Source organism: Perognathus longimembris, chromosome 11 (assembly GCF_023159225.1).
Source record: "Perognathus longimembris pacificus isolate PPM17 chromosome 11, ASM2315922v1, whole genome shotgun sequence".
NCBI lineage: Eukaryota > Metazoa > Chordata > Mammalia > Rodentia > Heteromyidae > Perognathus > Perognathus longimembris.
In genome coordinates, this window is record NC_063171.1 from 41,303,085 (window position 1) to 41,326,415 (window position 23,331).

General features: G+C 47.1%; 2 protein-coding genes across 2 annotated transcripts; one reads left to right on the forward strand and one right to left on the reverse strand.

Moving 5' to 3' along the window:
• Positions 1–7,584: 7,584 nt before the first annotated feature.
• On the forward strand, positions 7,585–12,136 carry Jtb (jumping translocation breakpoint). The gene is made up of 5 exons (XM_048356636.1): positions 7,585–8,004; positions 8,210–8,244; positions 8,434–8,516; positions 9,393–9,472; positions 11,810–12,136. Exons 1-5 carry the CDS (start codon positions 7,922–7,924, stop codon positions 11,964–11,966), a joined length of 438 nt encoding a protein of 145 aa, XP_048212593.1. The 5' UTR covers positions 7,585–7,921; the 3' UTR covers positions 11,967–12,136.
• Positions 12,137–12,809: 673 nt separating this feature from the next.
• Creb3l4 (cAMP responsive element binding protein 3 like 4) lies at positions 12,810–19,052 on the reverse strand. Its single transcript, XM_048356633.1, has 10 exons — positions 18,971–19,052; positions 18,686–18,860; positions 17,873–18,119; positions 17,605–17,726; positions 15,044–15,136; positions 14,827–14,933; positions 14,635–14,703; positions 14,427–14,511; positions 14,176–14,272; positions 12,810–13,094 (listed from the first exon to the last, which is right to left on the reverse strand). Exons 2-10 carry the CDS (start codon positions 18,857–18,859, stop codon positions 12,901–12,903), a joined length of 1,188 nt encoding a protein of 395 aa, XP_048212590.1. The 5' UTR covers position 18,860; positions 18,971–19,052; the 3' UTR covers positions 12,810–12,900.
• Positions 19,053–23,331: the final 4,279 nt, after the last annotated feature.

The window sequence follows — 23,331 nt, forward strand, 5'->3', positions numbered from 1 at the left end:
TGGAGCCTTCCGAAGCAGTAGGACCTAATATGGCATGTCCAGTGAGGTGTGCAGAGTCCACTGAGATATTTGTAGGCACCAGTGTTACTCATAGATGGGAGAAAATGAGACACAGGAGAGATTCATTTATCCATGATTAAAGGAGTACCTACTCTATATCTCACACTATTCAGTAAACAGAGTTTGGGGCTGGTACTTACAAGCAGAGGAATAAGCAAATTTTAATATAAGCACCTCTTGTGAAAACTATCACCATCCAGCCAGGCATGGTAGCTCACGCCTGTAATCCTAGCAACTCAGGAAGCTGAGATCTGAGGATCAGGGTTTGAAGCCAGGCAGGGCAGGAAAGTCCAGGAAACTTATCTCTAATCAACAAGAACCAGAAGTGGAGCTGTGTCTCAACTAGTAGAGTACTAGTGCTTTTTTGCTCAAGGACAACTCAGGCCCTAGTTTAAGCCTCAGGACCACAAGAAATAAAACAACTATTGGGCTGGGAATATGGCCTAGTGGTAAAGTGCTTGCCTATCATGCACGAAGCCCTGGGTTCGATTCCTCAGCACCACATACATAGAAAAAGCTGGAAGTGGCCTGTAGCTCAAGTGGTAGAGTGCTAGCCTTGAGCAAAATGAAACTCAAGGACAATGCCCAAGCCAGGCCCTGAGTTCAAGCCCCAGGACCCGGCAAAAAAAAACAAAAACAAACTATTGACGTGCTAAAGAATACCAATCAAAAAATTCAAGCTTGGGGCTTGGAATGTGGCTTAGTGGTAGAGTGCTTCTCTACCATGCATGAAACCCTGGGTTCAATTCTGCAGTACCACATAAACAGAAAAGGCTAGACGTGGTGGCTCAAGTGGTAGAGTGCTAGCCTTTAGCAAAAGATGCTTAGGGACAGTGCCCAGGCCCTGAGTTCAAGCCCCAGGACTGCCAAAAAAAATTTAAGCTCAACAAACTGCCCCTTTAGGGCTGGGAATGTGGCTTAGTAGTAGAGTGCTTGCCTAGCATACATGAAGCACTGGGTTCATTTCCTCAGCACCACATAAACAGGAAAAGCTGGTAGAGTACTAGCCTTGAGCAAAAAGAAGCCAAGGACAGTGCTAAGGTCCAAGACTGGCCAAAAAAAAAAAGGCCAGGTACAGTGCTCAGGCCCCGAGTTCAAGCCCCAATACTGGCAAAAACAAAAGAAAAAACCTGGGCTGGGAATACAGCCTAGTGGCAAGAGTGCTTGCCTTGTATACCCTGGGTTCGATTCCTTAGCACCACATATATAGAAAAAGCCGGAAGTGGCACTGTGGCTCAAGTGGTAGAGTGCTAGCCTTGAGCAAAAAGAAGCCAGGGACAGTGCTCAGGCCCTGGTTCAAGCCCCAGGACTGGCAAAAACAACAAAACTTGCCCTTTATAATATATATATATATATGTATGTGTGTATATGTATATATATGGATATATGTACACATATGTATATATGTGAGATTTGTACAAGATATGTATGACATATATCACATATAAAAATCACTTACAAATTTTGTGTATGTGTGTGTGTGTATCTGCCGGTCCTGGGCCTTGACTTCAGGGTCTGGGTGCTGTCCTGAGCTTCTGATCGCAAGGCTAGTGTTCTGCCACTTGCACCATAGCTCCACTTCCACTCTGGTGGTTAATTGGAGAGGGGTGTACTGGACTTTTCAGCCTAGGCTGGCTCTGAACCTAGATCATTAGATCTTAGCTTCCTTGAGTAGCTAGGATTACAGGTGTGAGCCACTGGAGCCTGGCACACAATTTTCTTTCTAGTGGTACTAGAGTTTGAACTTGGGGATTCAGGATTGCTAAGACTGCACTCTACTTTTGGAGCCATGCCTTCAGCCTTTTTAGCTCTGGTTAATATTTTTCTTGTGCTGGTACTGGGGTTTCCACCGAGAGAGCTTGTGTGCTGTTTCCTTACCTTTTTTTGCTCAAGCCTGGCACTCTGCCACTTGAGCCACACCTCTAGTTCCGGTTTCTGGTTGTTTCATTGGAGCTAAGAGTCTCACAGACTTTTCTGTTCACACTGGCTTGTAACTGTGATCCTTAGGTCTCAACCTTCTGTGTAGCTAGGATTACCCGAGGATGATAATAACCAGGAATGCTAGCAAGGCCGTTGCGTTTACTAACCATGAGAATCCAGAAGACCAAGAAGACAAGAGATTCCCAAGTTCACAGTGGAGTAAGGTACTGCATTGATCTGGGCTCAACGCCATTGCCTGAATTGTTTGCACTGCAAACAACAGCATTCACTTAACTCAAGGCACAAAAGTCACCCTATGGCTCCCTTAGGATATCAAGGGCCCAATGATTTTGAAGTCTTGTCCCTCTCATCTTCATGTCAGAGTTCAGTAGAGTTAGCCCTTAAGCTGTATCACTTGTAGCTGTATAGCCTGGAGATCAGCAGAAACAAACTTGCTTAAAATAGTAACAATGTGGGCTGGGGATATAGCCTAGTGGCAAGAGTGCCTGCCTCGGATACACGAGGCCCTAGGTTCAATTCCCCAGCACCACATATACAGAAAACGGCCAGAAGTGGCGCTGTGGCTCAAGTGGTAGAGTGCTAGCCTTGAGCGGGAAGAAGCCAGGGACAGTGCTCAGGCCCTGAGTCCAAGGCCCAGGATTGGCCAAAAAAAAAAAGAAAAAGAAAAAGAAAATAGTAACAATGTAAAGTCTAATAATGGGGAGAAGCTTTCTGTTTCCTCTGGATCTATAGAAATAGATGAAATGGGAAGAATGCAAAAACTCTTTCTTTCTTTCTTTTTTTGCCAGTCCTGGGTCTTGAACTCAGGGCCTGGGCACTATCTCTGAGCCTCTTTGTGCTCAAGGCTAGCACTCTACTACTATGAGAGCCATAGTACCACTTCCTTCTTTTTCTGATTAGTTTATTGGAGATAAGAGTCTCACACTTTCCTACACCTGCTGGCTTCAAATCCCTCAGATCTCAGCCTCCTGAGTAGCTAGGATTACAGGCATGAGCCACTGGTGCCTGGCTTCAATTTTTTTTTTTTTTTTTTTTGCCTTAGACTCAGGGCCTGAGCACTGTCCCTGGCTTCTTTTTGCTCAAGGCTAGCACTCTACCACTTGAGCCACAGCACCAATTCTGGCCTTTTCTATATATGTGGTGCTGAGGAATTGAACCCAGGGCTTGAGGTACACGAGGCGAGCACTCTTGCCAGTAGGCCATACTCCCAGCCCCTCTGTGAGACTCATCTCCAATTAACCACCAAAAAGCTGGAAATGCAGCTGTTCTTCAAGTGGTAAAGCACCAGCCCTGAGTAAAAAAGCTAAGGAACATTACCAAGCCCTGAGTTCAAACCCTAGGACTAGTCGCACACATACACATACACACACAAAGGCATACACCTAAGAGACATCAGCAAAGTCTTTGTGTTGTTGATGAAAGATAGCATTCAGAAAAAAATGACTTTGCTAGGAGAGATAATATAGTCATTTGATAAGTCCAACTAAATAATTTGATAGCTGGGCATGTTGGCTCACACCTGCAATACTAGCTACTCAGGAGACAGAGATCTGAGGATCATGATTCAAAGCCAGGCTCCACAGGAAAGTCCGTTTATACTCTAATCTCCAATTAACCACCAGAAAACGAAGTGGCGTTGTGGTTCAGGTGGTAGAGGGCTAACCTTGAGCTGAAGAGCTCAGGAACAGAGCCCAGGCCCAGAGTTCAAGCCCCATGACTGACAAAAATAATAACAATAACTTGATAAATGTATTCAGCTTTGATGGGATAAGCAGTATTTTCTTTGTTGTTGTTTTTTTCTCTGTCGTGGGACTTGACTTAGGGCTGGGGTGCTGTCCCCTTAGCTTTTATGCTCAAGGCTAGTGCTCTACCACTTTGAGCCATGGCTCTACTTCTGGTTTTCTAGTAGTTAACTGGAATCTCATGAACTTTCTTGCCCTGGCTGGCTCAGAACCAAGATCCTCAGATCTTAACATTACAGGTGTGAGCCATCAACACCCAGCAGTTTTTTGTTTTTAATGTGCACCATTTTCTGTACTTACACTTGAGCTCTGTAGTCAGCTATGACTCGACTTGCACTTTGTGACTTCCAGGAAGGAAACCTACTGACTTCCTCATTTTACTCCAGGGCAAATACTTGTGTGTGGGGTTTGAACTCAGGGCCTGGGTGCTATCCTTGAGCTTTTTTTCTTAAAGCTAGCACACTACCACTTGAGCAACATAGCTCCACTCTTGGCTTATTTGATGGTTCATTTAAGATCAGTCTCCCAGATTTCCCTACCCAGATTGGCTTTGGACAGAGATACATCAGACCTCAGCATCCAGAGCACATGTAATGTGGGGGGGGGGGGGGGGCGGGGGGGATGGAATCCCGGGTCTCTCCAAGAGTCCACCACTCACACACAGTATCAAGTAAAAAGATGGGTTTATTGGGGAAGTAAAAAGCAGACTGGCCAGGGTCACAGCCCAGACTCGGGAGCTGGCACTGCACGACCTGGGCCGTGCTGGGGTTATAAAGACAAATACCACATGGTCAAGCCTGCCACACACAGGTGGTCAATTAGGTTATAACACTTAAAGAGCATGCCAGGTCACACACAGGTGGCCAATAGAGTTATAATCTGTCTAATAGTATCTGTTTGAGCCAACCTATCATTCTAGTTAGAATTGGTGCATGGATTTGGCCTGGCTCACGATGCAGGTGGACACACCTACTCATGGGAGGGCACAGGTTTAACCTTGAACATTCCTTGAGCCTTGCACAACTCAGGTGGTCAAGCAGTTTACATAATCTTATCACAGCCAAGGGGGAAGAGGAGATCTTAGTGAAGATGGAGTCAGCTTCTGCTCTCTTTAATCTGAGATGGAGTCAATCTGACACCCCTCAACAGCCAATGATGGCACTGGCCAGATCTGACTTCCATATTACAGCTAGGATTTTAGGCATGAGCCATCAATGTCAGGTGAAGACAAATAATTTTAAATCCAGTTTCCAAGTAGAGACCCATTCAATTACATGCTAAGTGAAATCTGACTAGCTCTCACAGCTTGCCATGAGATAACACACTAGCAAATTTCAGCCAAACTTTCAATCATACCTAAAAACTGGAGGGGAAACACTACACCAGCTTTCTATAATTTGTAACTTCACTATAGAACAAACAGTTCAAAAATGAAGCTAAACTCTACCATTTGCTTTTGCTAGCTCTCATTCAATAGTAATTCTACCCACAGCCTGGGTCCTGTGACTCAGGGGCAGAGCACTTGCATATGTAATGTCCTGGGCTTAACCCACCAGCACCATTAGGAAACTTTTGCTACCATCTGGATAGTTCATGACAAGACAGCTTTAAGTGAAATGTGAGGACAAATTGGAATTTACAGAACATCCCTGAATTTACTATTGCCCTGCCGTTTTGTTTTGCTTTTTAAGTCTTGCTATGGAAAACAGGCTGACTTTGGACTCATGATTTTTTTTTTTTTTTTGCCAGTCCTGGGCCTTGGGCTCTGGGCCAGAGCACTGTCCCTGGCTTCTTTTTGCTCAAGGCTAGCACTCTGCCACTTGAGCCACAGTGCCACTCCTAGCCATTTTCTGTATATGTGTTGCTGGGGAATTGAACCCAGGGCTTCTTGTATAGGAGGCAAGCACTCTTGCCACTAGGCCATATTCCCAGCCTCAAGATTTGTTTTGTTGTTTTGATTCAAGGCTGGTGGCACAGCTACTTGAGGCACGGCTCCACTTCCAGCATATTAGTGGTTAACTGGAGATTCTCATGAACTTTCCAGTCCAGGCTGGTCTCAAACAACAATCCTCAGGTCTCAGCCTCCTGAGTAGCGAGGATTAAGGTATAAACCACTGGTGACCAGCCAGCCCAGCTTTTTGCTAGCTAATTGGAGATGGGAGTCTCAGGATCTTTTCTGCCCTGACTGGCTTCCAATTTCCATATCTCAGCTTCCTGAGGAGCTAGGATTACAGGTGTGAAGCTTGGGTGACCTACTGAAGTTTACTTTTCTGTGTTGAACACCTTATGGGAGGCTGCAGACGCAGGAATAGGGAGGGCAGAATTAGGATCATCACTAACCTATTACTATATAGTAAAGTATGAACGCAACCAGTAAGTGAAGACACTGCAGTTTTGAGTATATATAGATTAGCTCCATGTTGATGGAAGCAGGCATGACTCTAGCTGGAGAAGTTTTAAGTCTAGACTCAAGACTATTCATTCCGTGGTTAAATGACCTTGGACAAGTCACTTAAACTTTCTGAATGTACTTGTGAAACAGTGACGGCACTGGCTGACTCATCAGGGTTACTGATGTGGGATGGGGGTAAAGGAGTAGATTGGTGGTGGAGATTCTGCCTAGTATGGATGAGGCTATGAACCGCAAATAGAAAAAAAAAAAAAGGGGACAGCGTTATTGGGTGAAAATTCTGTGTGTGCTGGAGCTGGGACTTGACCTGAAGGCTTGGGCACTGTTCCTAAGGGTTTGTTTTTTTTTTTCTTCAAGGCTGTGAGCCTCCACGGTATATTTGGCTTTTTGGTTTTTTTGTTTTTGGCCAATCCTGGGGCTTGGACTCAGGGCCTGAGCACTCTGGCTTCTTTTTGCTCAAGGCTAGCACTCTGCCACTTGAGCCACAGCGCCACTTCTGGCCATTTTCTGTATATGTGGTGCTGGGGAATTGAACTCAGGGCCTCATGTACATGAGGCAGGCACTCTTGCCACTAGGCCATATCCCCAGTCCCATATTTGGCTTTTTGGTGGTTAACTGCAGGTAAGAATCCCATAGACTTCACTGCTTGGGGCTGGTTTTGAACTGCTATCCTCAGATCTCAGCCTCGACAACAGCTGAGGTTACAAGTGTGTGTTACCAAGGAGCACCTTTTCATACACGTTTCATGGGAGCTTGACAGCAGAGGCAATGTGCGTTCACATTTGGCTTTTCCACGGTTCTGAGGTCTCGTGGTGGGTAGACAGGCACCTGGATGTCAGCCAACATTTCCCGGAACTCCAAACCTCGTGTTCTTCTCCCTGGCCCGGTGACTGTTTCCTTCCGAAAGAGCAAGGGAAGGTCTGAGCGCATATGAGGTGATCCGGGGGGAACAGCTCTGTAGGTAACCTCGCCACCAGCACGTGGGAGGAGGCGACTCCGTTCGCCTCACAGGAGCGGGTTTCCAGGTCATCCGAGATCTCGAACATTCCTGCTTCTCCAAGAGGCCAATGCCCTCTCGCCAACCTCCACTTCTCTCCACTGGGTCCTCGCGGGCGGGGAGAGTGGGAGTGTGAAGTTGTCCAAGTTTAAGAACCTAAGGGTGAACTCTAGGGCTTTCTAAAGGAGGCTCAGAGCCCGGGCAGGGCGACGCCTTGTAGCCCTTAAAATCTCCATCCCCCACACAGCCCCAAACAAGCACACAAGCGACCAGACCCAGGAAACCCACCGCCGCCAGCCACTCGGTTCCCGCTACCACCGCCCCACGGCGCTCAGCCAATGGGCGGCCCAGTTTCTGCGCAAGCGCGGTAGGCCAATTCCCAGCGCGTAGAGGACTGAAGACTACAAATCCCAGCAGGCGTCGGGACGCTGGCGGCGCTCGCGCCGCGCCTGGGGAATCCTCCAGGAGCAAGATGGCCGCGCCGGGGGCGGTGGCTCGAAGAACCCGGAGCTAGCTAGGTCCGGGAGCCCCGGCAGGCCCTTCCTCCAGTACCCCGAGCGCCCCGCAGAAAGCATCGCGCTCCTAACCGATAGACGCATGTCGACTTTGCTCGCTGTGGCCATGGGGTCTTCCCCGTAAAGTCTCGGCTGTGACGGGGACGGGGAACTCGCGACTTCCAGTCGCTCGGAGCTGGAACTCTGGAGGGGGACGCGGCTCGCGGCGGGTCCCGGAGGTCCTTTTGTTCCGGCGAGTGCGACTTGCTGCGCTCCATGCCTGCGGGCGTGGGGAGGCGTGGCCTCCCCCTAGGCCGGCACCTCTACTGGCTGCTCTGCACTGTCATCTTAAAGCTGTGGTGAGGAGGGACGAATGGGAGGGAAAGGAGGGCGCGGGGAGGGGGGGCACCGCTCGTCCCCGCCCCCGGGGATGGATGCGGGACTCACCTGCTGCGCACCACGGAGGCGGGGGGAGGGGGGCGGGGGAAGGAATACCCTGTTTTCTGGATTCTGACCTTTGCCCTTCTTCTCCTTGCCTCCCCTCCCCCCACACATCTGCTGCAGTCAAGCCGAGGCATCCGCACCAGACAAGCTGTCAGGTGAGTGATGGCCCCGGAACCAGAAACCTTCATAGTTTTCGCTTTTCACGTCGTCCTCTTGTACCCAGTGCTTCGATTGGAAAAGGGCGGGGCCGCAGGGAACGAGGGGCAAGGAAGCTGGATGGGTAGATCCTTTGAGGGAAACGTTTACTGAATGTTCTGGGGCTGCCATTTCTTTCCCGTTTTCAGTGAGCACCTCAACTTTACCGTGCTGGTTGGTGGAAGAGTTTGTAGTGGCAGAAGAGTGCACCCCATGTTCTAGTTTCCAGGCGGTGAGTAACTATTTACTCCTCCTCCCCCCCCCCCAAGAATCACAGACAGGAGAAGAGGGTTCATAAGGAGGTTTATTAGTGGGGCTATAGTTCCCACAGGAGAGGGAGCTACATGGGGTCTGCACCTTATCCAGGTGGCAGCTTCCCTCTCTGGGGGTAAAGGGGAAGTAGTTAGGTAGTGAGTAGGAGTGGCTCATTAGGTATGGGTGGATCTGGGGGCTAGTGGGAGGAGCTGAGGACCCAAGGCAGGGGAAATGATAACACACACACCCCCTTTTATTCCCTGGAATACTCAAAGACTTAGCATGTCTTTGCATTGTTTTTTTCTTCCTTTTCCTTGCAGTCTTAGTGTATGTCCAAATAGAAACTTGTTTTCCTTCTGGAAATGTGATTTTTTATTTCCATTCAACTTATAGCTATGTCCTATTCTCATTTTAGTAGATTCTGAATCTATCCTTGCCTACACTCTTACCCCTGAAGAATTTTTTGTACTGATTTGAACTCAGGACCCCAGCATTTATCTTTTCTGCTCAAGGGTGGTGCTCCACCACTTGAGCCACAGCTCCACTTACAGCTTTTTGGTGGTTAATTGAACATAAGAGTCTTGAGAGTTTGTCTGCCTGGGCTAGTTTTGAAGTATTATCCATAGATCTCAGCTTTCTGAGTCCCTGAGGCGTGACCCATTGGTACCTAGCACACCTGAAATTCTTTCCAACCCATCCACTTAGAGAACCACCAGCTCCATCATCCACATCAAAATTCCTCACTAGCTCTCTCTTGCCTACTACCTCTGGCCATAGCATTTAGGCATCTGCAGCCTTCTGTTTCTCCTGCTGCCTCTTGGTAAGATGTGCTTTGGTTCTTTTCTTCTGGCAGAAAACCACCCCTGAGTGTGCTTCTACAGGATATGTGGAGAAAATCACATGCAGTTCATCTAAGAGGAGTGAGTTCAAAAGGTAAGAACTATTACTTTTCAAGATCACCTCTTTTATTCCTATGAGTAGACAGTCCCAGCCCTTTCTGATGGTCTGGGTATAGTACGACATATTAGAAAAAAGTTGAAAGCCAAGTCCTAGCTCTGTTCTTTTTTTTTTTTTTTTTTTTTTGGCCAGTCCTGGGCCTTGGACTCAGGGCCTGAGCACTGTCCCTGGCTTCTTTTTTGCTCAAGGCTAGCCCTTTACCACTTAGAGCCACAGCACCACTTCTGGTTTTCTGATGGTTAGTTGGAGATAAGAGTCTCACAGACTTCCCTGCCTGATTTGACTTTGAACTGTGATATTCAGATCTTAGCCTCCTAAGTAGCTAGGATTATAAGTGAGAGCCACCAGTGCCTGGCTTGTCCCTGAGCTTTTCATGCTCCATAGTGCTCCATCTCTTGAGCTGCAGCTCTACTTCTAGATTTTTTTTTTAGTAGTTTTAGAGGAGATAAGAGTCTCACAGACTTCCTGCCCAGGCTGCCTTTGAACCATGATCCTTAGATCTCAGCTTCCTGAGTAGTTAGGATTACAGGCATAAGCCACTGGCACCCAATTCTCATCAGTACATTTAATTAGGGGCTGGTACAGTGTGAGTTCAGTCCACATTTTTTTTTTTGCCAGTCCTGGGGCTTGGACTCAGGGCCTGAGCACTATCCCTGGCTTCTTTTTGCTCAAGGCTAGCACTCTACCACTTGAGCCACAGCACCACTTCTGGCTTTTTCTATATATGTGGTACTGAGGAATCGAACCCAGGGCTTCATGTATACGAGGCGAGCACGTTTACCACTAGGCCATATTCCCAGGCCCCAGTCCACAACATTGTAAAAAAAAAAAAAAAGGACAAGGAAAAATAGCAAAATTAGTTTGTTTTAGCTCTTCTTTTTTCACTAGAGACTGTCAAGAAATAGGCTAACTCTGGCTTCCTTTTTTACTTTTGCATATTATTTTGGTTAGGCTGAAGTAAAGGTGGGAGATTAGGGACTGGGCTTGTGGCTCAAGTGGCTAGGCAAGGGCAAGGCCTTGAGTTCAAACCCTGGTACAACTTTTTTTAAAGTAGAAATTGTCAGACTTTCCCTGGGACTTGTAATATGGAGGTCAGATCTGGCCAGCACCGTCACTGGCTGTTGAGGGGTGTCAGATTGACCCCATCTCAATTAAAGAGAGCAGAAGCTGACTCCATCTTCACTAAGATCTCCCTACCTCTGAGCCTCAGGGTTGGGAGTGTGCCCTGTCTGCTCAGTGAAGAGCCAGAGTGAAGGACCAGAGTAACTCCGTATTGTACTAAGACCCCATTCCGTACCTGACTGACCTTACTGTAAGCCCTACCCTCCACCCCTCACTTTCCAGTAAAGATCATAAACACCCATAAGAATGACCAGATGGCTGAAACTGATTAAGGGTCAGTCAGAGAAGAAAAACAAGTTTTGGACTTACTCCAGAACTCCCGAACCCAGGTGTGGTTTCCATTATCTAATTAAAACCCCGCAGCTGTGCATGTATCCCTATGGCTTAACCAATCAACTTTAAATGTGTCATCCCTTGATCGACAATGACCCTTTCCAGATTCCTTCCCGCCACCAAATGCGCCAAACATGCTTTAGAATTATTTTATAATTTTCCCACGGTGTGTGTTGATTTGTTAAAAATTACTATGATGTATGCTAAGCCTTGCCTTCCCCAAAGAATGTATAAAACAGCTGGAAGCCCTAGGCTTAGGGCCTTTTAGCGTCACCAGCTAGCTTACTGAGTGCGCAGAGGACCGAGCTAGCCTGAAATAAATTGGTCTTGGTCTCTGGTGGTCTCTCGGGGGATCCGAACTCCAGCATTTCACTCAGAACCCAGGGAAGTTCCCCTTCACTAAGATGAGATTGTGTAAACTGCTTGACCACCTGAAGCATGGAAGGTTCAAGGAATGTTCAAGGTTAAGCCTGTGCCCTCCCATGAGTAGGCGTATCTACCTGCATCATGTGAGCCCCACCAAATCCATGCGCCAATTCTAACTAGAATGATAGGTTGGTTCAAACAGATACTGTGAGACAGACTGTAACTCCACTGGTCACCTGCGTGTGGCAGGTTTGACTATGTGATGTTTGCCTTTATAAACAGGCCTGAAAGGCCGCATGTGCTCGCAGTTTCAGCTCCTGAGTCTGGGCTGTGACCCTAGCCGGTCAGTGCACTTTTTACTTCTCCAATAAATCCATCCTTTTATCATCTTTTTGCTGGAGACTGAGTGGTGGACTCTAGGAGGAACCAGGAATCCCCTCCCTTGGGGGGGATGACTCCATTACAGGAATAAGTCTTCTTTTCTGCCTTCAGCTGCCGCTCAGTTCTGATGGAACAACACTTATTCTGGAAATTCGAAGGGGCTGTGGTGGCTGTGGCATTGGTCTTCGCCTGCCTAGTGATCATTCGTCAACGACAGTTGGACAGAAAGGCTTTGGAAAAGGTCCGAAAGCAAATTGAGTCCATATAGCTACATTTCAGCCTATTATCCTGGGTATTACAGACCATATCTCACACAGAGAAGTGGAGTGCACTGATTTGCACCCTTGGTTCTTTGGAGCCTTGTGGTTCCCTCTTTCCCCATCTTCCTTCAGATCATTGATGTGCATAATAAAGAGTAAAATAGTTTTCTTCTCGTCAGTAGTTTGGTTTGGAACAAGAAGTCATGGAGGCAGAGGGACTGGGAGAAAGGGGTAGCACTATAACAAGTACATATCTTTCCCCATCTTTTTTTTTTATCAGTTGTGGAACTTGAACTCAGGGCCTGAGCACTGTCCCTGAGCTTTTTTTGCTCAAGGCTAGCATGCTACCACTTGAGCCACAGCAACACTTGCAGCTTTTTCTGTTTATGTGGTACTGAGGAATCAAACCCTGAGCTTAATGCATGCTAGGCAAGTACTTGACCACTGAGCTACATTACCAGCCTCTGAGACCAGAAAACAGGAAGTGGCACTGTGGCTCAAAGTGGTAGAGTGTTAGCCTTGAGCAAAAAAACTCAGGGGCAGCCCCCAGGACTTGAGTTCAAGGCCCATGACCAACAACAGCTATAACAACAAAAGCCCTTGTCTCAAAAAACAAACAAATTTTGGGATGTAACTTTAATTAGTTTATTGCTCTGTAAAAACTCATTTCCCCTCAACCTTTTAGCCCAGAAAGAATCACAGATACTTTTAGCCCAAAAATCACAGATACTTAACAAATATACTTGAGGCACATACCCTCACACTTAGCTAGACTGGGCCTCAGGATACAGACACCTAGAGTGTCCTGAAGTGATTCAGACCCCTAAGGGCAAGAGACCTGAGTCAGACATCAGATTTGAGCAGAGACATGGGGTGCCCTGGATTCCTTACTGTGATTGGGAAGGGGACCAGGAGGGACTCTGTCCCAGCTCACATCTCATCTCACATCTCATCTGTGTGCAGCACAGTTCTAACATGCCCCCTGGATCCATGCTTCACTCCCATCTTCTCAAGCAGTGTCATTGTTGAGCTGTTTCTGCTCTGAGCTCCCAGTGGCTCCCCCTGCTTGGGCTCTACCACTGGAGTCTCCAGACTTTCTGTTATGTCCTTATGAGTCAAGATATTTCTGGAAATCACTGAAGGGGAAAAAAATTTTCTCTTAGGGCTGGGAATATGGCCTAGTGGTAGAATGCTCACCTCACATACATGAAGCTTGATTCCTCAGCACCACATATATAGAAAAGGCCAGAAGTAGCACTGTGGCTCAAGTGGCAAGAAGGCTGGCTAGCCTTGAGCAAAAAGAAGCCAGGGACAGTGCTCAGGCCCTGAGTTCAAGCCCCTGGACTGGCAAAAAAAAAAATTCTTTTAGTGCCAGGCCTATACAGTTGAGGCCCTCTTTTTTTTATTATTATTATTTTAAATGTGTATGTGTGTGTGTTAGTCCCAGGCTTGAACTCAGGGACTAGGCACTGTCTTCCTAAGCTTTTGTGCTCAATGCTAGGGCTCCAACAGTTGAGATCCAGTTGGGCTTCTGCCTTTTTTCTTCTTTTTTTGTAGTTTTTTTTTTTTTTTTTTTTTTTTTTTTTTTTTTTTATTAAAGAGTCTCACAGGGCTGGGGATATGGCCTAGTGGCAAGAGTGCCTGCCTTGTATACATGAGGCTCTGGGTTCAATTCCCCAGCACCACATATACAGAAAACGGCCAGAAGTGGCGCTGTGGCTCAAGTGGCAGAGTGCTAGCCTTGAGCAAAAAGAAGCCAGGGACAGTGCTCAGGCCCTGAGTCCAAGGCCCAGGAGTGGAAAAAAAAAAAAAAAAAAGTCTCACAAACTTTTTTTTTTTTTTTTTTTGGGCCAGTCCTGGGGCTTGAACTCAGGGTCTGGGCACTGTCCCTAAGCTTCTTTTGCTCAAGGCTAGCACTCTACCTCTTGAGCCACAGTGCCATTTCCAGCTTTTTCTGTTTATGTGGTACTGAGGAATCAAACCCAGGGCTTCATGCATGCAAAGCAAGCACTCTACTGTTAAGCCACATTCCCAGCCCTCACAGACTCTCTTGCTCAAGCTGGCTTTGAAGCATGACCCTTAGATCTCAGCCTCCTGAGTTGCTAGGATTATAGGCATGAGCCACTAGTACCTGGCCCTCTCTCCTACTTCTTGACTACTGTGGAGAACAAAGCCCTTCTTGCTCACCACAGGAGCCTCCTTGCCCTTGCATCTCACCTCCATGAGGCTGGTACTCCTCAGGCCCACCTTCGGGTAGACCTTGAAAGGGGCTGAAGCTGGGCAGGATGATGAGAGCCAAGGAAAAAAGAAGAATCTGAAAGGAAGCAAGAGGATGTTTGGGCTTTGGGGATAGTAGAGGAAGGGGCAAAAGGCAGAATGAATGGATTATCGGGATTGGGAAGGTCGTTATGGCTGGGTGATTGGGGTGTCAGGAGGGAAGAATGGGTGGGAAGAAGTCTTGATATTACCAGAACACAAGTGCTGGTCTGAGCAGCTTTGTTGGAGGTTTGAGCAATGAGCGCCTGTAGCTGGCGGAGCTGAGCCACCAGCGAGCTGGGAGAGGAAAAATGAAGAGTTTATGTCTTCTGAGAGCTGGCACCCTACTAAGGATGGCTCCCCAGTGTGCTGCACCGCCCGCCGCCTCCCAGCACCCACAAACTCAAGGCTTTCCCTCACATGTTATGCCTCTCCAGCTCCTGGACTTTTTTCTGTAGTTCTTGATTTTGTGCAGAACAGGCTGCCACTCTGGGGAGGATGAAGAGGTAGAACAAGGCTTGGATCTGCTGTGTCCCTCATCTCGCCTACCTTGGTGAGAGATGGGCCCCAGACACACCCCACAGGAAGCTAGAGATGGGAACCTGCACGTACCTGCTCTCCAGCCCATCAATGTATTCTTTTTTGCGCCGTCTACTGTCCTGAGCTGACTGCTTGTTGCGGATTTTCCTCCTCACCTTCTTGAGGACCCTCTCCTCGGCCTAGAAGCCCACATGCATCAACCCAGCCTGTAACCTCTCATGTCTCCCCTGCTCTTCCCTGGGACCTGGCACCTCAGAGGCTGGGACCCCCTTTTAAGGAAGGGTTTTACCTTGGTAAGGGGCAGATGAGAGGGCAGAGAAAGCCCTTCTTGACCCAGTAGACGCTTTTCCTCCTCTGTCAGGAACAGAGTTTGGCAGGGCAGCTGTGGGGGTTGGAAGGGGGCAGGGACACAGGAGATCAGATGAGAATAGGGTGAGGATCATCCTCTTTCCAGCCCCCAGGCTGCCCCTCACCCCAAGCGTGCCTTCTGGATCATTCTCTACTTGCATATGGGCAGTAACTCCAACCTAGGGGCAGAGATTTAACTCAGAACCTGATCATGTCAGAGACCTCCTGAGGCTGAGAAAGGAGATGGGGCATGTTGGCCCTATCTTTCGGAGCAAGCTGAAAAGAGGACTAGTCTGGTCCCTGTCTCCCCAGAACCTTAGAAGCACCTGAAGATAAACTCACTGTGGTGGGCTTTGCTTAACTTCCTTATTGCAGGTAAATATTTCAGACATGAGCCCCGATCTGGCGGAATATCCCATTGTCTGTCACTGGGACCCATGGCCCCTGCTCCTCAAGGGCCTGAACTCCACTTTTGCAGCTGAGGCTCTGTCTACTTTCAGATGGAGAAGACCTGAAGAGCAGCCAGACGGAACCAATTTCTGCAAAGTGCATGGGAATGGTGTTTTCTGATCTACTTCAGCCATCAGCTCAGTCACTTCTCATGAATATTGTTTTCATTTACACTTTCCTTTGTTACTTAAGAATTTGGCCTGGTGTCAGTTGCTTACACTTGTAATCCTAGTTACACAGGAGGCTTAGATCTGAGGATCATGGTTCAAAGCCAACCCATGCAGAAAAGGCCCTGTGAGACTCTTACCTGCAATTAACCACCAGAAAACTGGAAGTGGAGCTGAGGCAGAGTGATAGAGCACTAGCCTTGAGCAAAAGAACTAGGGACAATACCTAGGCCCTGAGTTCAAGTCCCACACCAACAAATATTTTTTTTTTGCCAATCTTGGGACTTGGACTCAGGGCCTGAGCACTGTCCCTGGCTTCTTTTTGCTCAAGGCTAGCACTCTACCTCTTGAGCCACAGCGCCACTTCTGGCCTTTTCTGTTTATGTGGTGCTGAGGAATCAAACCCCGGGACTTTGTGCATGCTAGACAAGCACTCTACTGCGGAGCTACATTCCCAGTCCCCCAAAAAATTTTTTTAAAGAATAATTTGCTTTGGCTTTTGCTCTCTAATGGTCTGAGCTTTTGACTACATCTGCCTTTTCCTGGTAGTTCTGTGTTTCTGTGAGTGTTTGGTCAACTATTGAGGGGGTATTTCTTCCGATTCATCTAATTACAATCTCTTAGAGTGGGGCATAGAGGGTTTTTCCCTCCAAAACAAAAAACAAAGCTGGACCAGAACCTCATGGCTTATGCCTATAATCCTAGCTACTCAGAGGGCTAAGGTCTGATGACTGCGGTTTAAAGCCAGCTTGGGTTGAAAAGTCTGTGGAACTTTTATCTCCAGTTAACCAGCAAAAAGTTAGAAGTGGAGGTGTGGCTCAAGTGGTAGACTGAGCAAAAAAGCTAAACAAGAGCTCCAGTGGTGATTTCAAGCCCTAGTACTAGCACCCAAGATATATATACACACACACAATGATGGTTCCTGCCTGTAATTCCAACTGAGGAAGTACAAATTAAAATCATGATTCCAGGTCAGCTCTAGCAAAACATAGGTGAGATTTGACCTCTACAAACCCCATCTCAAACAAACTGTAATTCCACCTACTGTGAGGCATAAGTAGAAGAACCCTGGTTACCAAGCTGACCTGGGCAAAAAGCAAGATCCTATCTAGAAAGTAATCTAAAAGTTAAAAAAAAAAAAAAAAAAAAAGGAGGTGTGGCAAATCCAAGGAGCTGAGTTCAAAGCCTAGTACCACAAAAGCAACAAGAACAACAAAACCAAGAGGCAAAAACCATTCGTGTTTCTAATGCCATCCCTAAGTTTAAGATCATTGGATTTTGTGAGGCTCTTTAAGCCAGCATTCTAAAATTGGCTTGCATTCTGGTCCCGGCTCCCAGCACAGATGTAGAGGGAAGCTAGGACCCGTTGGCTTGCCTCTGGGCACAAGGAGTACGCCTCAAGGTTGAGGGAGGAATGGTACCCTGAGCACAGCCTGTGTTCAGCGGCCTTTATCACAGCCTTGAGAAGCCTGTTCTGTACCTTGTGATCTTTCCACTGAATACATTGTTGCAGGAGTTTCTCTGTGGTCATCTAGTGCTCATTACTCAGTTGGATTCCCAGGAGGCCTGTCCCAATTCCAGGTCCTGACCCAAAGCTGAGACAATTGCTCTGGTTAAGCATAAATACCTCCAAGGTCTGGGCTTTCTCCAGAGTCCTGGCCCCAAATTCCCTTGTCTCAATGCTTCCCTTAGCTGAGTCACTATCTCACTCCCTTTTCTTCCCCTGCTCTTAAAATTGCTCACCTCTCTTTGGTGTGAGAGCTGAGGTCACAAAATGTGGGGCAAAGCCAGTTCCTCAGCAGTATCCCCCTCCCTGGTCCCCTTTGTAGTTGTGTATGAGGCATACACAGATGTACACACTGGTTCTGGTTGGCCCAAAACTTACCAGGGTTGCAGGAGGTGCTGAGGCTGCACTGCTGGCTCTGGGCAGGATGTGGGCATGGGCATCTAAGGGCAGCTTGCTGACCATGCAGGCATCGGGCATCATAAACGGTGAGCCCCACTGACCTGAAGGGGGAGACAGGTGACTGGGAGAAAAGAGACAGAGGTGCGCCCTAATGGCAGCAGAGTCTGAGTAGTAGCAATTTGGGAAAACCAACTTAGGGCTGGGCCATTGAAAGAGCCATTGTCCTCTCCCCCAAAGGAATACTGACCTAGCTGGATGGAGATGAGTCCAAAGGTTGGCCCAACTTCTCCCTGCATCCTCTGCTGGGCTTCTCCCTCATAGACAACCTCATAGAGAGCAGGGGAACTGGGCTCTGGGGGGGCAGGGGAGCTGTCTGGAAGGCCAGGGTCCTCAGAGATGCCACTGTCGCTGCCAGGAGATGCCTCTGAGCAGTACACCTCGTTGGGATCAATTAAAAGCTTCAGAAAATCTTCAGACTCATTCTCTTGAAGGCCCTGTTGTAGGAGAGGATGTCTGTGCATGCAAAGAATGACTATGGAAGTCCTACCTGACATCACACATGTTTCAATGTCAGTTCTTTCTTCCCTTCCCTTCCCTTCCCTTCCCTTCCCTTCCCTTCCCTTCCCTTCCCTTCCCTTCCCTTCCCTTCCCTTCCCTTCCCTTCCCTTCCCTTCCCTTCCCTTCCCTTCCCTTCCCTTCCCTTCCCTTCCCTTCCTTTTTGTTTATCTCTTTCTTTTTGCTGGTCATGGGTCTTAAACTATGGGCCTAGGCACTGTCTCTGAGCTCTTCAGCTCAAGGCTAGTGCTCTTCCTCTTGAGCCGCAGGGCCACTCATGTCTTTCTGGTGGTTAATTGGAGATGAGTCTCTGGGACTTTCTTGCCTTGCTGGCTTTCAACCTCAGCCTCCTGAGTAGGATTACAGGCATGAGCCACTGGAATCCGGCAGGTCTTTCTCTTTCTAGTCATGGAGACAGGTACAACTCATGTAGAAAGGCCTGAGACCTCTTGGGGCTCCAGGGTTGTGTTTCCACCCCATTCCCACTTCCATTCATCACACTCACACAGACATGGCCTCCACTAGACTCCCAGCCTTGCGGTCCTTGTGCTTGTAGCTTAGTCATGGGAACTTCCGGAGGGGAACAGTTGAGTCCCAGCTCCAGGAAGGATCCTGTGGAGAAGATATCTTCTGGGGGCTCCAGCAACACGTCCAGCAGGTCAGAGGATCCAAGATCCATGCTTCAGCAGGAAGACATGTGGGAGAGTGAGTTACAGGAGGGAGATCATGGCTGCCCCTCTTCCTTGCTCTTGTCTCCTCTGCCCCTTCTTCCCACTCTCCCCTTCCTCACCTATCATCTGAAGATTTCGCCCCCAGCTTTATTTCTTGGCTTCCCACAGGTTCCCCTGGATAAGATGTGTTCCGAAGAGATCTGCCCTGCAAAGCCAGCCTAGCCCGCTGACTGCCCCAAACACTACACCTTTTCTTTCCTCCAGGATCTTGTATCCTGGTCCTGCCCAGCCAAACTCCTCCCCACAAAGTACACTAGAAAAAAATGTGGGTTGCACCTTGCCAGGAGCCACGACACAGACAGGTTATCTGAGAGTAGGAGAATATGATGAACAAACAACCTAACTGGAAGAAAATGTAGCCATGCTCTTTCTGCCTCAGTGTCTCCTAGCAATAGTGGATCTTCCAAAGGGTTTGGTGTTTCCCCAGGAAGAGCTAAGATGATTGTATTTGGGGTACATATTAAGATTCTCTCAGCTGGGCACTGGTGGCTCATGCCTGTAATGCTAGCTACTCAGGAGGTTGAGATCTGAGGATCCAGTTTCAAAACCAGCCTGAGCTGAGCTTTGAAATCTGAAATTTAGAAAGCTGAGCTTTCTAAATCTGTTAGGTTCCCCCCCCCCCTTTTTTTTGTCCATCATGGGGCTTGAACTCAGGGGGCTGCCCCTGAGCTCTTTGGCTCCAAGCTAGTGTTCTATCATTTTGAGCCACAGTGCCACTTCCAGTTATCTAGTGGTTAACTGGAGATGAGAGTCTCCTGGGGACTTTTCGGCCCAGGCTGGATTCAAAACAAGGTCTTCATTCTCCTGAATTCCGTCTCCTCAATAGCTAGGATTACAAGTGTGAGCCACTGGCACCCAGCTCTGTGAGACTCTTATCTCCCGTTAACCACCAGAAAACTGAAGTGGAGCTGTGCCTCAAAGTGGTAGAGCACTCGCCTTAAGCAAAAGAGCTCAGGGACAATGCTCAGGCCCCGAGTTCAAGCCCTACTACCGACAAAAATAAAAAGAGTGTCAAGATACAAAAGTCGAGATTTAGAGACATGCCTCCCTCATGTGTGACACTTGCCCCCACACTTGGGCCCTGATTGGATATTTCAGACTTTGGGAGCTTTGAGGGACAGCTGGGCAGTGAGCCAATGGAAATACCCTCTCAAGGCCAACTCCTTTGTAATTGGTTGTTTGAGAAGTCAGGCCCACGTGGCCCGAGTACTTGTTTATCTGGTGAAGCCTGGGTTCCTGGAAACCAAAAGGTGGCTTAGAAGCCAGAACACAAATTGTGGGGAAGTGGGAAAACTTTTGGGGATGTGATAGGAGCTACTTGGCTTGGTGATCCTGAAACCCCAGGATTATATCTCTGTAGAGAGTAAATAACTTGTTGGCACAAGTTCAGTGACAGAGCCTAAAGTTGTACAATTCAGAGCTTTCCAGATCTATAATCTGTACATTTAACTTGGCATATACACATACACTGGGCTCAGTTATGAACCAAGGGTCATGGGTCTGGAACACTGTGCAAGTGAAAAAAATCTCTTGAGTTTGGTTTGTGAATTTGTATTATTATCAGTAGTAGTAGTGCCAGGGTCTTGAACTCAGGGCCTGGCACTGTCTCTGAGCTTCTTTTGCTTAAGACCAGCAATTTACCACTTAAGCCAGAGCTCTATTTCTAGTCTTTCTTTCTTTCTTTTTTTTCTTTCTTTCTTTCTTTCTTTCTTTCTTTCTTTATTTCTCTCTCTCTCTTTCTTTCTTTCTCTCATGCTCCTCCTCCTCCTCCTCCTTCTTCTTCCTTTTTTTTTTTTTTTTTTGCCAGTCCTGGGGCTTGAACTCTGGGCTTGGGTGCTATCCTTGAGCTCCTTTTTTCATTCAAGGTTAGCACTCTACCACTTGAGCCACAGTACCACTTCTGACTTTTTTTCTGTGATTAATTTCAGATAAGGAATCTCACAGACTTTTCTGTCTGAGCTGGCTTTGAACTGCAATTCTCAGATCTCAGCCTCTTGAGTAACTAGGATTACAGGTGTGAGCCATTGGTGCCTGTCCTGTCCTATTATTTGGATATAACTACTGGCTATATTAAATGTACAAATATATATATATATATTATGTGTTAAGAATGATTTTTGCTATTTGTCTAGGCTGACCTTCAATTCCTGAGTGGTTAGGACTATGGGCTGGAACTACCATACCTATGGCACTTGTATAGTTTAAACTTTTCAGAACCAGGTGTTGGTGGCTCACGCCTGTAATCCTAGCTACTCAAGAGGCTGAGCTCTGAGGATTGTTGTTCAAAGCCAGCAAGGGCAGAAAGTCCTTGAGACTCTTATCTCCAATTAACCACTCAGAAAAACCAAAAGTGGCACTGCAGCACAAGTGGTAGATTGCTAGCCTTGAGCAAAAGAAGCTCAAGGACATTGCCCAGGTCCTGACTTCAAACCCAGGGACTGGTAACAAAGAAACAAACAAAAAACTCACAACTTTTCAAAAAACCCAGGTGCCTGGGGGACAGCACCCAGCAGGAGAGTTCTAGCCCCACAACAAAAACAAAACAAAACAAAGACATAAACAAAACAAAAACTTCTCAGGCTGGGAATATGGCTTAGTGGTAGAGTGCTTGCCTACTATGCATGAAACCCTGGGTTTGATTCCTCAGGATCACATAAACAGAAAAAGCGTGGCACTGTGACTCAAGTGGTAGAGTGCTAGCCTTGAGCAAAAGAAGCTCAAGGACATTGCCCAGGTCCTGACTTCAAACCCAGGGACTAGTAACAAAGAAACAAAAAACCCACAACTTTTCCAAAAACCCAAGTGCCTGGGGCTCAAGCCTTTAAGCCTAGCTACTGAGGAAACTGAAATATGAGGACTGTGAATTGAAGCCAGCACAGGCAGGAAAGTCTGTGAGACTCTTATCTGTAATTAACCACCCCCCAAAAAGTGGAGCTGTAGCTCAAGTGGTAGAGCACTAGGCTTGACCAAAAAAGCTTAGAAGCAGCACCTAGGCCCTTAGTTATAGCCCTAGGACAGACACACACAAAGAGAAAAGCCTTTTCATAAACATTGTTCTCCCATTTAATGTACAAGAGATCTGAGGCATATAGAGCAAGTAATATTTTGACAATTTTACTGATGATAGATCCATGACTATAGTAACAAAATTCAGAACTTACTTCAAGTTAAATAACAGAACTATACTGATATAATTTTGATTTCTATAGGTTTGCCTCTGATTGTATTTCAGATATAGGACAAATACATGTATGGAACAGTAAAGTTTGAGGTTTGGATCCAGAATTTAAACTGGTGTTAAGTTTCCTTGTGAAAATGAATACAACCAGAGATTTAACATTTATCGAATAACTATTCTATGTAACCATTTTCATGATTCTCATACAAGTTACATAGCAACTCAGAGCTACCAGAGGTTACCCGAATCAAGATTTGGATGCCTGAGCCAATATTTTGTTCTTTAATATATTAAGCTCCCTGCTGGGCTTTCTCAAATTTCCCAATTCTCTCCTGCTCATGTAGAAAAGAGGCAAAGCAGACTTCCTAGACCAGTGCAAAACTATAAGGTAAGAAGAGCTCCTTTTGTTTAGAAGGTGGTTGAATGCATTTCAGGGACTTCCTGCAAGCTGTACATGCAGCAGTGATTAAGTGGAAAATATAGTCACTTCTGGTAATATTAGAGCTGGAAGGAATGTCTGCCATCATCTGCTAGTTTAACTTCCCTCTTGCCCTTGATTTATCAAGTCTGCAGAAGAAAAAAATAACCTTCCTTAAATCACACACCAAATAAAGGTAAAATTCAGAGATCTGTGGTACAACATGGTGACTGTACTTAATAACACTGTGTTTGAATAGCTGAAAATCACCAAGATTAGAAGTGTCCTCATAAATAGGCATATCCCATAAAGAAATGGGCTGGGGATATAGCCTAGTGGCAAGAGTGCCTGCCTCGGATACACGAGGCCCTAGGTTCGATTCCCCAGCACCACATATACAGAAAACGGCCAGAAGTGGCGCTGTGGCTCAAGTGGCAGAGTGCTAGCCTTGAGCGGGAAGAAGCCAGGGACAGTGCTCAGGCCCTGAGTCCAAGGCCCACGACTGGCCAAAAAAAAAAAAAAAAAAAAAAAAAAAAAGAAATGTATCTGACTTATATAACTATAACCCCTGTACATCACTTTTATTTATTTATATTTTGCCAGTCTTGGGGTTTGAACTCAGGGCACTGCCCCTGAGCTTCGTTTGTTCAAGGCTAGCACTCCACTACTTGAGCCACAGTGCCACTTCCAGCTTTTTTTCTATGTATGTGGCTGAGGAATCGAACCCAGGGCTTCATGCATGCTAAGCAAGCACTCTACCACTAAGCCACATTCCTAGTTCCTGTACATCACTTTTTTTTTTTTCTGGTCAGTCCTGGGGCTTG